We start from the raw sequence: 14,028 nt of genomic DNA on the forward strand, positions 1-14,028 counted from the left end.
CCTCCATTCTACCCTCTCGTGCTTCTTTTTTCACCTGGGGAGAACTACTACCAGTGTGCTTGAATCTTTGTTTTCTAGTGTAGGATCTCCCCTTCTCCTAATTTCTATCCCTTATAGGATAAAATTCTTGCTGAGTGCTAAATTTTGCCTTATGCACCAATGTATATTCATCTGCCATCTCTGCCGCTCTCACTTCTTGAACTTTCTGTTCATCCACACGAATGCTTATCATTCTGGAAGTGAGTTTTTAAACTCCTCCAGTAGAATAATCTCTTCTTACAGCCACATGGGTCTTATCTATTTTTAAAGGTTCACACCCATCTATCAAAATTACTATGTTTAATTCTTTCAAACTCAACATAACTCTGACCTGGGTCCTTCTTTGGTTCTGAACCACTTTTTAATATGCTTCTGGTACCAATTCATAAGCACTCAAAATAGCCTTCTTGATATCTGCATAACCTCTTGACCCCTCATCTGACAGCGCTAGCTCTATCAGCTTAGTCTGAACTAGCATTACCCACAAGGTCTCTGACCACTCCATCTGGGAGGAAAGTGAGGACTGCAGATGCTGGAGATCAGAGTTGAGAGTGTGGCACTGGAAAAGCACAGCAGATCAGGCGACATCCAAGGAGCAGGTTTCAGGCATCCGGAATGAGTGGGTGGCTCAAGAGGGCTGAGATAAATGGAAAGGGGGGGGGGGTAAAACGGGAATGCGATACGTAGATGAAGATGATAGGTCAGAGAGGAGGGTGGAGGAGATAGGTGGGAAGGAAGGTGGACAGGTAGGACAGTTCAAGAGGGCAGTGCAGATTGGAAGGTTGAATCTGGGATAAGGTCGAGGGAGGGGAAAATGAGGAAACTGGTGGAATCCACATCGATCCAGTGTGTATGCTTGAAACATCAACTCTCCTGCTCCTTGGATGCTGTCTGACCGGCTGTGCTTGTCCAGCACCACACAAACTCTGATCTCCAGTCCTCACTTTCTCCTACATAATTTAAACTGAATAGCTAAATTCAAATTGTTGTCAAAACAGCAGCCAAAACTCAGGTATCCATTTCCAGCCAAACGTTACATATTTTCAATTTTACAGTACATTCTGGGATTGCCATCTAGTCATATACTCAGGTGCTTGTAATCTCAGTTCAGAACAGCATTCTCTCTCTCAAAGGTACTGTACAAACCTTTAACTTCATAACAGTACAAAGAGGAACTGGGAATACAGAGGTGTGGCAGTAACTGAGAGATGAAAGATTGTCTGCTATGTGAAATGGAGTCATTGCTGATAACAGCTGAACTATGAACAAAGATTGGATAGGTTGGTCTCTGAATGGCAAATGTTGAGAGGATCACATACGCATACACACAAATAATAAAGTGCCAGACAGTAAGATAGAATACACAGCCACAATCCTGACTGTCAAAACATGCATTTCTTTAGGACCATATTAGTTACAGCACGAATAGTAGTGAACACACTAGTGGTACATATCAAATTTAATTAATTAATGTGATTCCTTGTGAGGACATGATTTATTTTTCAGAGTCTTGTAGGCACAGAAGTCTAACTTCTGAAGAAAATGAAATGAAATATTCAAATTTCAGTGAATCATTAGGTCAGGCAGCCTCAGGGCTAGACTGCTCCATGTGACCTTTAGGAAGCCATCATTCAGCATCTGATTAATGATAACTGGTACTTCAAAAGAATCTAGGAGCCAACCAATATAACAAAGCCAGAGTAAAATACTGGCAACATTAATCTGAAGAATCCTGTTTTTTCAAAACAAAGGAAAATTCCCTAGATTACAATTTCTAATCTGTCAATGGAACAGAAAGGTGGGGTCTCATGAGTTAAAGCAGCTGTCATTTTTTATAAAGTAACACAAGGAACTTATCTTTATGATTCAATTAGTTCTGAATGTTTTCAATATCTTATGACAGTGGAGTCAACAGGCCTCTTGGGATGCAACAAAGGCTTTTTAAGTGAGAGAGGAAAGAATGACTCTGCCCACCAGTTCTGAAGTCCAGCTAAAAATGCAAAATTTGGCGCTTAACTGGAAAAGCAGCTCATTTAACAACTTTATCAAAAGAGAGGACATGAATAAATCAGGAAACAATGAACCAGCTAATCTACCAACTCGGGCCAACTCTGAGACATATTAGTGGATATTTGACAAAAGCTGTGATTCAACAAAAACAGTCACAACTAATTTGCTAGAAGGAAACTTGTGTTTGACAAATGGAATTTTGAAGAACTGACCGAGAAAATGTTTCAACTTATTCACATCATGTCGGCATCACTGACTAAGAACAAAGAACAAAACAGCACAGGAACAGGTCCTTCAGTCATAGAGTCAGACATGCAGCATGGAAACAGACCCTTCAGTCCAACCCGTCCATGCCAACCACATATCCCAACCCAATCTAGTCCCACCTGGAAAACAGCCCCAGCCTGTTCAGCCTCTCCCTATAACTCAAATCCTCCAACTCTGGCAACATCCTTGTAAACCTTTTCTGAACCCATTCAAGTTTCACAACATCTTTTCGATAGGAAGGAGACCAGAATTGCATGCAATATTCCAACAGTGGCCTAACCAATGTCCTGTACAGCCGCAACATGACCTCCTGTACTCCTGTATTCAATACTCTGACCAATAAAGGAAAGCATACCAAACACCTTCTTCACTATCCTATCTATCTGCAACTCCACTTTCAAGGAGCTATGAACCTGCACACCAAGGTCTCTTTGTTCAGCAAAGAAAATATCCTTTTTATACAGCAGTTAACTCATCTCAGTATTATGTAAGGTTGTTGCCAGTGTTGGTGGCATGGTTCATGAGATTACTGACAATAAAGTTGTTAATTTATCAACTGAGGAAATTTTTTTGAGATCCCCCAATAGACAAACTGTTAAAGAGCTAAATATCAAGTAGAAATCTCAGCTTTCAGGGTGTCAGCATCACCTGCTTTCATAACAATTCCGAATCAAATAGCTGATTCCAATTCAATATGTTGGGAAACAGATGTTTAAGATGCTGCAAATAAGAACCAATACTTATCTGACTAAATATTGATCCTGCCTTGATGTACCTTGCAGAAGGTATGAATAGAGAGAAGAAACACTTCCTCACATTTTGGGGAATTGTTTGGCCATGAAAAATATATGGATCCATCAGCACAAATGAAACAGCAGTTATTGAAAGAGAAAGGCATACATTATGGATGGGATGTATTGGTTAAACCCCCATATGGAACTAACTACAGGAGGCTAGAGCTTGTCTTCATGCATATAGATGAGATTGACGTTACAATCTGCTCTGAAGACAACGATCACGCTCTCAAGACAATGTTAGAGGAGAAGACAACAAAGTACAAGCATTTGAAGCCAGTCTAACAAAAATTGTTTGGTACTAAAAACCTTAAAATTTTCAGCATTGTGATGGGAGCCCAGGCCAAGTTGATTGAAATGAATGACATACTGCTGACTGTTTCAAAAGAAAAAAAAATCACAAACTAAAAGACCTTTGCCAGCTACATGTCAAATGTAACTCTTTACTGTATTTGGATGTTTAGGATTTGTATCTATTTTTAATTATTTTTATTCCATGTTGCCCAACTTCATCGCACTATTGTTATGCACTTTTTTTGGGTCTACTAATTTATCATGATTTTGTTCTCATGGATTTTTATCTTGGGGTTTAATTTTAACCTTTAGTTATTTTAGTCAACAAAAAGGTTATATTTTAATGGTTTTTACATTGGTGAGATTTCAGAGAAGATTTATGTACTCTGTTAACCTAGGATTGTTGACGTGCTTTCAAACGGTCTCTCCTTTGAGAAGATTTTTCTTTCCCATTTCCCTTAAATTGAGGTTTCATTGTGAACGGGCCACTTAAACTTGAAAAACACCTACATGTGATAGTTTGATTATAGTGAAACATGTAGATAAAAGTGGATAAGAAGGCACATGGGATACTTGCTTTTATTAATCAAGACAGAGTTTAAGAGCAGATAGGTTACGCTAGAATTGTATAAAACATTCCTTAGGCCATACCTAGAATACTATGTGCAATTATCCATATTATAGGAGGGATATATGATTACACTGGAGAAAGTACAGAGGAGATTCACCAAGGATTTGCCTGGGCTGGAAAATTTTAGCTCCGAAGAGAGAGATAGGATAACCCGGAACATTTTCGTTCAAGCAGAGGAGACAGAGGCAATGGACATAATTGAAATGGTATAAAAATATGGTGGGGGAGGGGGTGGGTAGGGGCATAGATAGGATATGGAAATGTGTTGCTGGAAAAGCGCAGCAGGTCAGGCAACATCTAGGGAACAGGAGAATCGACGTTTCGGGCATTAGCTCTTCTCCAGCATCTGCAGACCTCACTTTCTCCGCATAGATAGGATAGACAGGCAGAACCTTTTCCCCTTTGTCAATGAATAGGGTGTATGGATTTCGGATAGTTATATGGCGGCACGGTGGCACAGTGGTTAGCACTGCTGCCTCACAGCGCCTGAGACCCGGGTTCAATTCCCGCCTCAGGCGACTGACTGTGTGGAGTTTGCACGTTCTCCCCGTGTCCGTGTGGGTTTCCTCCGGGTGCTCCGGTTTCCTCCCACAGTCCAAAAGATGTGCAGGGTCAGGTGAATTGGCCACGCTAAATGGCCCGTAGTGTTAGGTAAGGGGTAAATGTAGGGGTATGGGTGGGTTTCGCTTCGGCGGGTCAGTGTGGACTTGTTGGGCCGAAGGGCCTGTTTCCACACTGTAATGTAATCTAATCTAATCTAATCTAATCATATGTAGTTTGACTGATGAAGTTTGAACAATTAGGTATTGATTTCTTAATATAGAAATTTAACACAAGGACAGGAGGAAAACTGGCACAGACTTGTCCTTTCAACTATTCCACAGAATTTGGATGTAATAAATAGCTGGCCGTATTTTCCGGATTGTAATTTTATTTTAATTCAAACAACACTTGGAAACCAATCAGGTTTGCAGTGCTTCAATTATGCTGTAGAAAACTGGCCAGTAAGCAAATCATTTATCCACCCTATTGTCTAAGGAAATAACAATTGGGATTTAATATCCTCAAAAAAAAGTGTAAATGCTATGCATTTTAAGTTCACATGAGTAGTGTTTGCCCAGTCTAAAGATAATCACTTTATTACAGTACATACCTACAAGTAAAACCATTCTTCAGGAGTTCAAGATACGCAGTCTATCCTGTTAGTCTTTACAATTGAAATCTTGAAAAATCTTCAGAGTTAAAAAGTATACTAGCACAAAATATTGTTATAATACAGACACAGTCTCATCACTGAAACATTATCTTGAATGCATTTGTCTTTTCTTGGTTTTAAAGTGGATTGGATTGGAATAGAAAATGTTATTGTAAAAACCCACCATTAAGTCTGAAGAATCCACAATATATTCATCTTGTCTTGTGACATTTGAGAAGGAGCGTAAAGCTCCTGTTAGACGAGGTAGTTCCATTTAACCTTGATTCACTGATCCATAGGAAGAGTAATCAATGTGCCACTGGGATTCGCAAAATCTGCAGGCAAAACAAAAATGGCACGAATGTGAAATTATTTAACAGAGATACTGAGATTTTCAATAAGGAAAATATAAACTCTGGTAGTTATAGCTCAAATGCAGTTCAATTGGTTCTAACATATCACTACATAATGAAACTATAAGGACAGACACATGAAAACCAGAATAATGACCAATTGTATTCACTTTTAAAACGGTGCATCAATCCCATTACTGGTTAGGTATGTGAATGACGAGCAGTTTTCATTTACTAACAAAGTAAATAGTGTCTATACTTTGATTGATATGTTGCACAAAAAAGCATAACAATTTTCATTTTATCGAAATAATGCACTGTGCTTGCTGTACATCTCTATGATTCTATAGCTTTGTTTATATTTAGAAGACCTGACTGGCAATGTCATTAGTTGAGCTGCATATACCCTCAGCCTGCATTTAGTGCAGTGTTATTGTTTGCTACTACAGATAGCAAATTCAATCCTGAAGGGACTAGTAGCAGCTGTCTTATATCTATAAAAAGAAACAATATTCACCTATAAGGTAAAATGCAAAATCAAAGTGTTCATCCAGACATTTTGTAGCACGCTACTCTGCATTAGCTTCAATCTAAAAACAGTGCGCACCTATAACATTAACAATTTAAGATAATTTGCTTTTTATAACAATGGTCTTTCACTTTCCAAACAGCCTAATGCAGAAAGATACTTATTAAACCAGACAAAGCAGAAGGTCCAAGATTCCATTCCCAGTCTGTACCAAGTTAGTTAATTTAAAGGTTAGTGGTACAATGTCATAAATGGCCTTAATACCCCAGAGAAAGGGAGTAAACTAGTGTCAACCAGGCTTCTCAACTGAAAAAACATTCTTGCATGATCAGCCCTCGGTAGTGTCCGATGCTGATGACGAAATATTGGGGACTGAGCACCTACTAGTTGATAACCTTGCCATGACTCCTTCCGAGGCACAGCATTAACGTTCCATTACTCAATCGTTCAACCAGTCAGAAAAGGCCAATGGGATATGCAAAGTCTATTATGGTTGTAAATTTTTTCAGTTCTAATCAAAGACTTAAAACGCAAACATTCGTTCACCACTGATGCTACCATATCTACTGAATGTCTCCAGCATTTTTTTACTTTACTTCAGCTAAGAATGGAAATAACCAAGGGTGAGAGTAGTGAAAATGTGGTAGTTCCAGCCTGGAGACAACATCTAAAGGATCCAGAAATTCAGGATAGTGGGATAACGCTTCCAAGTACTAAGCCCCACACTGATTTTACCAGTATTCTCTGCAACACACACTGCAGCACTTCGGTTTCATCTTCTAATATCTCCTAGTGTTGCTCAGTGCCAAATTTTCTTTGAAAAGTTCCTATGACACACTAAGATATTTTAGCAGACCGAAGGTACCATATAGCGAATGGAGTCAGTTAGCTCAGTAGGCTGGATGGCTGGCTTGTGATGCTAACAGCATAGGTTCAATTTCTGTACGGGCTGAGGTTGTAATGAAGATCTCTCCTCTGCAACCTCGGTGACCTTCCCTCTTTCTAATGAGAGAGGCATGTGGGGCTGAGTAACTGAAGTGTTATGGTCTGGTAAGACTATGGTGGCTTTACATTTCTAGTTCAAAATGAAATAAGGGTCACTCGACTCAAAACGCTAACTCTGCTTTCTCTCCACAGCTGCTGGCAGACCTCATGAGTTTCTCCAGCAATTTCTGATTTTGTTTCATATTTTCAATGACCATAATTCTTTGCTTTAGTGAAATATTAAAAAGGCATTTGATGTGACTGAAACTAGGTAAATCCATTTATGACTAAGATGACAAGAACTTTTTTCTGACTCAAGGGCTGCGAATCTTGGGATTTTATACCCAAAAGACAGGAAGCTCAGTCTTTTGGGATATTTAAAGTGGAAGTTAATACATTTTTGATTATCAATGGTGTAAAGGGTTTGAGGATAATGTGGTCTTATTAATGGCAGATCAGGCTTGACACAGTGAACTGCCTACCCATCTTCCTATAAACAATAAAGAAGGCCATAAATTGATACTGAGGAAGAAAGTTGAGACTTCAAGTTATTATTGGACTGATCAAGTATGTAAGAAAGTGACAAATGGACAAGTGTTTCTCTCTCCACAGATGCTGCCAAACTTGCTGAGTTTCTCCAGGATTCTGTTTGTTTTAGATTTCCAGCATCCACAGTATTTTTCCTTTATTAAAGTGGCAAATGAAAATCAATACAGAAAAGTGAGGGATAATAAATGTGACAAGGAGAAATAAGGAACATAATATTCCATAAATAGTAAGATTCTGTAAAGCATAGTGGAACACTGGAGACCACAATCATGACTCCAGCAATGGATTTTTTTAAAATTAGAGATTAGATTGTATAGGCTTATTTGTTTTTAAATCAGAACACTTAGTCTGGGGAGATTTAATTTATGTGCATAAAATTATTCAAAGCCTTATAAAATGAATAGAAAGATACTATTTCCCATTAGCAGAGACATTCAATAACCAGGCATTTAAGTGTTGGAAATAGCAAAGGGAGTTAAAGCTGATGAGTTATTTTTACTCAGACAGGTGTGGACTTGTGACATACAATCCCTACAGTGTGGAAACAGTGCATTCAGCCCAACAGGTCCACGCCAACTTTCCGAAGGTCATCCAGACTCACTCACTACCCTGTAACCCTGCATTTTCCATGGCTAATCCACGTAACTTACACACCCCAGGACATTATGGGCAATTTAGCATGGTCAACCCACCTGACCCACACATCTTTGGACCGTGGGAGGAAACTGAAAAACCCGGAGAAAACCTGCACAGACACAGAACATCTGTGTGAAGCTTCCACAGTTAAAGGTTGGAATTGAAGCTGGGTCCCTGGCACTATAAGGCAGCAGTGCCAACCACTGAGTCACCATGCCACTGAAAGAACAGGAAAAACATTCAAAAAAAGAACACAAGGATTTATAATTGAAAGTGCCATACCAATAGGACCCAGAGCTGAAAATTGGGTTTAGAGCAGTTACCTGCTGTACCCTAAATCTTTGCACGTTTCCACAAATGCTTGTTTTTGGTTAAAGCAGCCTGGAGGTCAGACAGCATCCAAGGAGCAGGAGAATCGACGTTTCGGGCATGAGCTCTTCTTCAGGATTCCTGAAGAAGGGCTCATGCCCGAAACGTCGATTCTCCTGCTCCTTGGATGCTGCTTGATCTGCTGCACTTTTCCAGCAACACATTTTCAGCTCTGATCTCCAGCGTCTGTAGTCCTCACTTTCTCCTAAAGCAGTCTGGAGCCCAAGGAAGGTATTTGTGAATAATTGTGTCCACAATGACTCAGAATATTCCTGAGGGATCATCCAGTGAAACTCTATGGGTTGAACTGAAAAATGAGATAGAGATGATCGTTTTGTTGGGTTGTACGATAGTCCTTCCAATCGTCAGCATGGAATCGAGGAGCAGATGTGTATGGAGATCACAGATAGCTGTAAGAATAAATGGGTTGTTACAATGGGGTTGCCATATTTTTAAGCACTTGGATGGGGACGAACTAGTTAACTGCGTTCTACTACAGAAGGGGTAAAACTCGACATCCTCTTGAAAAAATAAGGCAGGGCAAGTGACTTAAATGTTAATGGAGGAACACCTTGGGACCGGTGACCATAATTCTATTAGTTTTAAAACTGTTAGGAAAAGGATAACCCTGGTCCACAAGTTAAAATTCTAAATTAGGGAAAGGCCAATTTTGATGGAATGAGACAGGAACCTTCAAAAGTTGGTTGGGAGAGGCTATTCGTAGGTAAAAGGGATGTCTGACAAGTGAGTGGCTTTCAAAAGCGAGATATTAAGTATACAGGGCCAGCATGTTCCTGTCAGTGTGAAGGGCAAGGCTGGTAGGAGTAGAGAGCACTGGATGACTAGAGATATTGAGGCTGTGGTCACCAAAAAAAAGGCATATGCCAGGTATAAACAGCTGGAATCAAGTGAATCCCTTGAGGAGAAACAGGGTATAGTACTCATCAGAAGGTAATCAGGAGTGGAACAAAAAGGGGGCATAAGACAGCTTTGGCAGATAAGGCAAAGGAGAATCCAAAGTGATTCTCCAAGTTTTTCAAAGGCAAAAGAAGAATTAAGGAGAGAATAAGGCCCCTTAAAGATCAACAAGGTCATATATGTGTGGAGTGAGATCCTAAATGAATACTTCTCGTCAGTATTTATCATGGAGAAAGATATAGAAACTAGGAAACTCTGAATTAAAACAGTGATGTCTTAAAAAGAGAACGCATTACAGAAGAGGTGGTACTGAAGGTCTTAAAAACATAAGGGCAGATAAATCTCTGGGACTTCATCAAGTGTACACCAGGCCATTGTGGGAAGCTATGGAAGAAACTGCAGGACCCTAAGCAAAGACATTTGTATCATCCTTGGGTGAGATGCCAGAAGACTAGAAAGTAGCTAATTTTGTGCCATTATTTAAGAAAGGTGGTAAGAAAAAGGCAGGGAATTACAGACCAGGGAACCTAATGCCAGTAGTGGGTAAGTCTTTGAAGGGGGTTCTGACAGGCAGGATCTAAATGCATTTGGAAAAGCAAGTACTTATTAGGGATAGTCAAAATGGCTTTGTGCATGGACATTGTATCTTCCAAATTTGATTAAGTTTTTAAAGCGGTGACCAAAAAGATAGGTGAAGGTAAAGCAGGAGACATTACTGGCATGGACTTTAGCAAGGCCTTCAACAATGTTTTCCATGGTAGACTGGTTAGTAAGGTTAGATCACATGGGATCCAGGGAGAGCTAGCTAATTAGATACAAAACTGGCTTGACAGCAGGAGACAGTTGTTGTTCAGACTGGAGGGCTGTGACTAGCAGTGTGCCACAAGGATCGGTGCTGAGTCCACTAATGTTCATCAGTATATAAATGATTTGAATGAGTATACAGGAGGCTATTAAGTTTGCAGATAACACCAAAGAAGGCTACTTAACAGTATAGCAGGATGTTGATCAACTGGGATAGTTTGCTGAGGAATGGCAAATGGAATTTAATGCAGATAAATGTGGAGCATTGTATTTTGATAAGGCAAACCAGGGCAGGACTTACACAGTTAATGGTGACCCTGGAGAGTGTTGTCGAACACACAAACCAAGGAATTCAGGCACATAGATCCTTGAAAGTGGCATCACCAGGTAGACAGGGTGATGAACACGACATTTGACATGCCTGGCTTCAGCAGTTAGAGAACTGAGTACAGGAGTTGGGTTGTCATGTTACAGCTGTACAAGACACTGGTAAGGTCACATTTGGAGTACTTCACATAATTCTGGTCACCCTGCTATACTGAGGATGCTAATAAACTGAAAAGGGTGCAAAAAAGATTTACAAAAATGTTACCAAGACTGTAAGATTTGAATTATAAGGAGAAGCTGGATAGACTGACTTTTTTTTTCCCCTGGAGTGTAGGAGGTTCAGGTTTATGAAAGCATGAGGAGCAAAAATAAGGTGAATAGTGAATCTTTGCCCCTGCGTACGGGAGTCTAAACTGCAGGGACGTTTATGGTGGGGGTGGGGTTTAAATGGAGCCCATGGGACAACTTTTTCCACATAGAGGGCAATGCATATGAACGAGCTGCTCCAGGAAGTGGTAAAGACTGGAGACACTCAGCATCTGCGGAGACAGAAGAATGGCTGGCATTTCAAGTCCCCATAAGTGGAAACATTAATTCTGCTTTTTCTTTCCTCAGAGGCAGTTTACAACATTTAAAATACATTTGGACAGGTACATGGAGAGCAAAGGTTTAGAAGGATATGGAGAAAGTGAGGACTGCAGATGCTGGAGATCAGAGCTGAAAATGTGTTACTGGAAAAGCACAGCAGGTCAGGCAGCATCCAAGGAGCAGGAGAAGGGCTCATGCCCTTGAAGAAGGGCTAATGCCCGAAACGTCGATTCTCCTGCTCCTTGGATGCTGCCTGACCTGCTGCGCTTTTCCAGCAACACATTTTCAGTTTAGAAGGATATGGGCCAACTGCAGGCAAATGGGACTAGTTCAGTTTAGGAAACCTGGCCGGCATGGATGAGTTGGGTCAAAGGGTCTGTTTCCGTGCTGTATAACGTTATGACTTCAATAACGTAAGCTCCATAAAGCAATCAAGGATGGAACACAATGCAGACTTGGAATGTATTCGATAGAATTTGGGTCCTCAGAGGAGTTGAGCATTATCATATAATTATTACAGCACAGAAGAAGCCTTTCACATTCATGCTAATCATCCTCAGGAACAAGTGACATATTTGCTTCCCCACCCTCTCCCCACATACAAATACATTCCTCCTCTTCAGATCTTTAACATTTGGCAGGAATATGATGAGCCCAGCTATGATCTTACTGAATGGAGGAGCAAGTTTGAGAGGCCAAATGGCCTACTCTTGATCATATTTCCTCCATCCATCTTTCTAATGTTGAGGGAGAGGAGATCTCACTACTGACAATCAAAGCAAAATACCTCAGATTATGCAAATGTAAAATAAAAAGTGCTGGAGAAACTCAGCAGGTTTGTCAGCATCTGTGCAGAGAGAGAAAAAAAAGCTAATATTTCAAGTCCCTATAACTGAAACATTAATTCTGGTTTTTTTTCTCCACAGATGATGGAGACCTGCTGAGATGTTCCACCACTTTTAACATTTTTTTTATTAACTCTGTTTGATGGTGCATCTAATCCTACCATTGTCCTATAAATCTCTAGGCAAAACTGGCCAGTTCCTGTGATTAAACAAGCTTATGCTCATAGAGTTCAAAGTTTCCAATTCAGCCAAGTGTGTCAAAAATCCATTACATAAATAAGCCACGTAAATCTCTGTTCCACTGAAATGTATTCAAGCACTGAAATAATAGCAGAGTCAGAAGAGAAACTTGCAATCGTTACAATTTAGTTAATACCCTCTTGCCAGAACAAATCCGTTAAAAACAAGCTTGTAAAACATCTGGTGAATTTTCCAAACGTGAAACAAAAGCAGATCCTGCGAGAGATTAAGTACCATGTTTGAGCAACGTAGGGTTCACGATGTTTTTTTGCGTAGATGGCAAAGCGGAGTGGCGGTAAAAACCCTGACAGATATATCAGGGGCTCAGTTTCATTGCTGGATAGCCACGTCCGTGCCCTCCCTCAGCTGTCACCTTTCAGCCAGGAGCATGCGCATTCGCTTCAGAAACCGCAACGCCCACCGGGATTTGTAGTTTGTCCCCACCCGGCACACCAACCTCAGTTTCTCTTTAGGCCACACACCTCGCTCTGACTGATCCGTCCCCCAGCCAGCCACCCGCCACCCACCTCCCACCCTCTCTCGGCTGGGAAACCAAGCAGCTTGTGTAGGACCACCGATCCCCGTCCACCTCCTGCCCATTGTACGGTCAGGTAATACCTACCGCAATAAACTCCTCGCAGCCGGACGCACCGTGACCGACTTGCTCTTGCAGCCACTACCGTTACTGCGTAAGCCTGCGTGTTAACCCCGCTTCGGGAGGGTTAGAGGGAGGGGCTGAAAGGGGAATGCGCCCGCTGGGAGGGCGGGGCTTCGCTTCGGGCGCGTGCAAGGAGCGGGGCGTAGGACAACGCGTGCGACGTCCGCCGCATTCTCTCGGCGGTTTGGAGCGCGAGTGGTTCGACGTCGGCGCATGCGCTGTCGCCGCTCCCAACCGAAACTGAAAGTGGAAATTGCGGTGGTGGAAAAGGTACTTCCATGGGAACTGTTATACATCAATTTTGCATGAACACTTTCCAGGATTGATTATTTTGGGGGCGGGGGGAATTAGTGATCATACTTACCTAACATTATCAGTTTGTGAGGATTTTTTTCATAGTTCATCGAGTTAGTTTAAGAAGTTGCAGCCTGATTAGGAGGCATTCATGTATTGCATGATGATTAGATTATTCCGAAACGTCGATTCTCCTGCTCCTCGGATGCTGCCTGACCTGCTGTGCTTTTCCAGCACCCCTCCAATCTAGACTCTAATCTCCAGTCCTCGCCTAATGACTAGCTTTGATTCCCTACGAGTGTGTAAACAGGCCATTTAGTCCACACCGACCCTCCGAGGAATAACCCACAGACCCATTCCCTTAAATTTCCCTCTGACTAATGCACCTAACACTACATGCAGTTTAGCATGGTCAGTTCACCTGACTGGACTGTGGGAGGAAACAGAAGTTCCCAGAGGAAACCCACGCAGACGTGGGGAGAATGTGCAAACTACACACGGATAGTGGCCCGAGGCAGGAATCGAACCTTGGTCCCTGGCTCTGAGAGATAGCAGTGCTAACCACTGAGCCACCATGCCACCCAAAATTATGCAATTTAGAGAGAATGGAAATAGCAGTGATTAAGGAATTGAATGGGAGGGAAGAACTCCAGAAACTTGGAATAACCTTGGAAAATGTTGGAACTGCCAGTTGATAAGGCCCC

General features: G+C 41.4%; 1 protein-coding gene across 3 annotated transcripts in view; it reads right to left on the reverse strand.

Annotated features, from left to right (window-relative positions):
- The window catches only part of ascc3 (activating signal cointegrator 1 complex subunit 3), a 541,129-nt gene extending 528,046 nt beyond the window's left edge, over positions 1-13,083 (reverse strand). The window contains exons 1-2 of one of the 3 annotated variants that reach the window (XM_043687007.1): positions 12,995-13,083; positions 5,415-5,565 (exon numbers count right to left, since the gene is read on the reverse strand). In XM_043687007.1, coding sequence (XP_043542942.1) covers positions 5,415-5,504 — 90 coding nt within the window. In that variant the 5' untranslated portion in view covers positions 5,505-5,565; positions 12,995-13,083. Of the gene's footprint in view, positions 1-5,414; positions 5,566-12,606; positions 12,710-12,994 lie in introns of those variants that run through there. The other 2 variants (XM_043687008.1, XM_043687009.1) reach the window with 2 other exon arrangements.
- Positions 13,084-14,028: the final 945 nt, after the last annotated feature.

The sequence above is a fragment of the Chiloscyllium plagiosum genome, chromosome 3, assembly GCF_004010195.1.
Source record: "Chiloscyllium plagiosum isolate BGI_BamShark_2017 chromosome 3, ASM401019v2, whole genome shotgun sequence".
Lineage (NCBI taxonomy): Eukaryota > Metazoa > Chordata > Chondrichthyes > Orectolobiformes > Hemiscylliidae > Chiloscyllium > Chiloscyllium plagiosum.